Here is a 2,500-nt window from a genome sequence, read left to right as displayed (position 1 = left end):
AAACATTCTGTTCTCTGTGTACTGTTTTCCCTGCGGCTTGTGTTTGAGAAAGACACAAAACAAAGAGGAGGTTGTAGAGCCGGTCTTTTTATGCTGATTCATTTAAACCAGAACCCCCCCCCACCCCCACCCCCGTGGCGCAGTACAACAGGTGCACGGCTAAGTGTAGCGATATGTGCCTCAAACGGGACGTTTGGGTTCATACAAACTTTTACAAGCTGGGCTGTAGAAAAGTAACCACAGTTCAACCTCAATATTACCAAAATATCTGTCTTTGGATGTGGTTCCTCTGCGCCTATTGAGCTCAGGCTATGTACATCAGCACACAGGGTGTACATGCGTACGGCCTACATGGGGTGAGCAGCTAACATAAGCTAGGTGACGTGCTAGCGCTACATCAGACAGATCTGTAGAAACCACAGGTGTATACCTCCCCTTTATTTGTCCTCCTTTGTGGCCACTCCTTAAACAGAGCCCCTGTCACTGTTTGAATAGGCCCCCAAGGGCCTATACACACACACACACCCACACTGGGCACCATCTCCACCCTACTCTGTGTTTTGCCCTCATTTCGACGGTTCAATGGCTCTTTCTTTCTGTGTGTGGGAGGGGGGGGGGGGGGGGGGGGAGGGCACCTGTATGTGATCGTCTGTGTGTGTGTGTGTGTGTGTGTGTGTGTGTGTGTGTGTGTGTGTGTGCTTTACATTTTCCTAACTTTCCTTCTAATCGGAGCGTGGAGACAAAGAGCCTCCCCCCCCCTCCCTCCCCACAGTCTCTCTATTGTGCGTGTGTGTTGTCCTTCCTAAGTGAGACGTATAGCTGGTGGGAGGTTAGCCATCTCATCCTCGGCACTGGTGCCTTCTCAGTGTGGTGCCACGGCAGCTGGCCGCATCACGGCCCAGGTGGACTGAGTGCTACACAGGGATTGTCCTGTGGTCTGTCTGCGTTTTATTGTTGTTGTTCTGCACATGTGTTCTGCACTGGTGTTCCAATCGAGGCCTTACCTCACCTCAGATCTGTTTCATCCAGCCCCTCCTCTGAGGATTATGTATCAGGACACAAACGCCTGGAGAACCGGTCCTTAACTCAAAATAAATGCTAACAAACAAATAAAGAAACATACCCTGAACTCCTCCTCCTATCGTGTTGCGTTAGTCCAGCTTCCACTCCACGCACTTTAATCTAAATTAAAGACCCAAAGGTTTAACGAACGTTAACAGTATTCCTTACTAAGGGCCACACCCTGGCCTGGTTGGCCATCTCCTATTCCTACGGCATCGAGGAAGCCGTTCCCTTCGGGAAACACAAGTTAAGCGTAACGTTGAAACAGTGTGATGTTTTTAACTGGTGGGCTTTTATGGCCACGGGTTAATGAATAACTCACCCGGGTGAGTAATGAAATACTTTGGTTTGTCTGAGGCTGCGATCGCATTCAGCCCCAGAAGAGGGGTGTGGGTGTATCACGGTGTTGCGTTGTTTGCTGAAAGGCATGAGGCCTTAAACACAACGCCTCCCCGATCCTGTAAGGCGCATTGGTAAACAGAGCTGGGACCATTGGATACACCTGCAATTGAGATGCTTTGGTTTTTGTGACGGAAGTAAAATGTACGGGAAAAGGGGGTTGTTAAACTTAGGAAATAAGTCGGGATTCAGTCTTATTCTTTTTTTTTATCAGCAATGGACCCGCACTGTCTCAAATATTCAAATTTACAATTAAAAATATTTATTTAAATGTTATAATCTAAAAGTCTTTCCATTTAAAACATAAAATTGTGATTCTTAAGTCTTCAGAGTGTAGCACATCAAACACCCCCTTTTTCTAAGTTTAAGCTTGTGTCCTCCCCTCCCCTCTCCTCTCCAGATCTTCATCACGGTGAACTGCCTGAGCACAGACTTCTCATCCCAGAAGGGGGTGAAGGGCCTGCCACTCATGATCCAGATCGACACCTACAGCTACAACAACCGCAGCAACAAGCCTCTGCACCGGGCCTACTCCCAGATCAAGGTCTTCTGCGACAAGGTGAGGGTCTAAGGTCAGGGCCAATGGAGGTTAAGCTTCTCCGGACACTTAAACTAAACACAAATGCACAGCTTTGGATTGTGGAACCTTTGCAACAGCACCATCCATGGAAGAAAGCCTGACCGGAATCAACCGGGTATTCAATGGCAATTCATGAGGAAATGCAATCATATTTTTCTGTAGCCAATTCCTATTTTTTCGATCAATATTTTGTCTTTTCAAGAATGAATACTGCAAATAGTCTGCTTTTAAAAAGTATTTTCTTTGCAACAATTGCCAGTTAATTTTTTTTTTAAGACTTTTCCAAAGACTCCAAAAATTTTGCTGCTGGGGATTTCAAGGGGTCCCAAGAGTCAATCATTGGGATTTCAGACCCCGTGAAATTCACACCCCGAGTTCCTCGATGGCTGGGAGCTTCAGCGCTGGATGGTTTTATTTTGACGCTTTACTGCCCTCTAGTGGTTTAAACAGGGCAGCGTT

At 47.0% G+C, this 2,500-nt stretch overlaps 1 protein-coding gene across 1 annotated transcript in view; it reads left to right on the top strand.

Annotated features, from left to right (window-relative positions):
• Positions 1–2,500, top strand: part of grhl2b (grainyhead-like transcription factor 2b) — a 17,298-nt gene that overhangs the window by 11,468 nt on the left and 3,330 nt on the right. Inside the window, exon 9 of the mRNA XM_030347951.1 lies at positions 1,862–2,020. Within this exon, the coding sequence (XP_030203811.1) occupies positions 1,862–2,020 (159 nt within the window). The remainder of the gene's footprint in view (positions 1–1,861; positions 2,021–2,500) is intronic.

The sequence above is a fragment of the Gadus morhua genome, chromosome 22 (genome assembly GCF_902167405.1).
Source record: "Gadus morhua chromosome 22, gadMor3.0, whole genome shotgun sequence".
In the NCBI taxonomy this organism is placed as follows: Eukaryota; Metazoa; Chordata; class Actinopteri; order Gadiformes; family Gadidae; genus Gadus; species Gadus morhua.
Note: the sequence above shows the minus strand (reverse complement) of the source record. Positions and strands in the feature narration are given on the sequence as shown.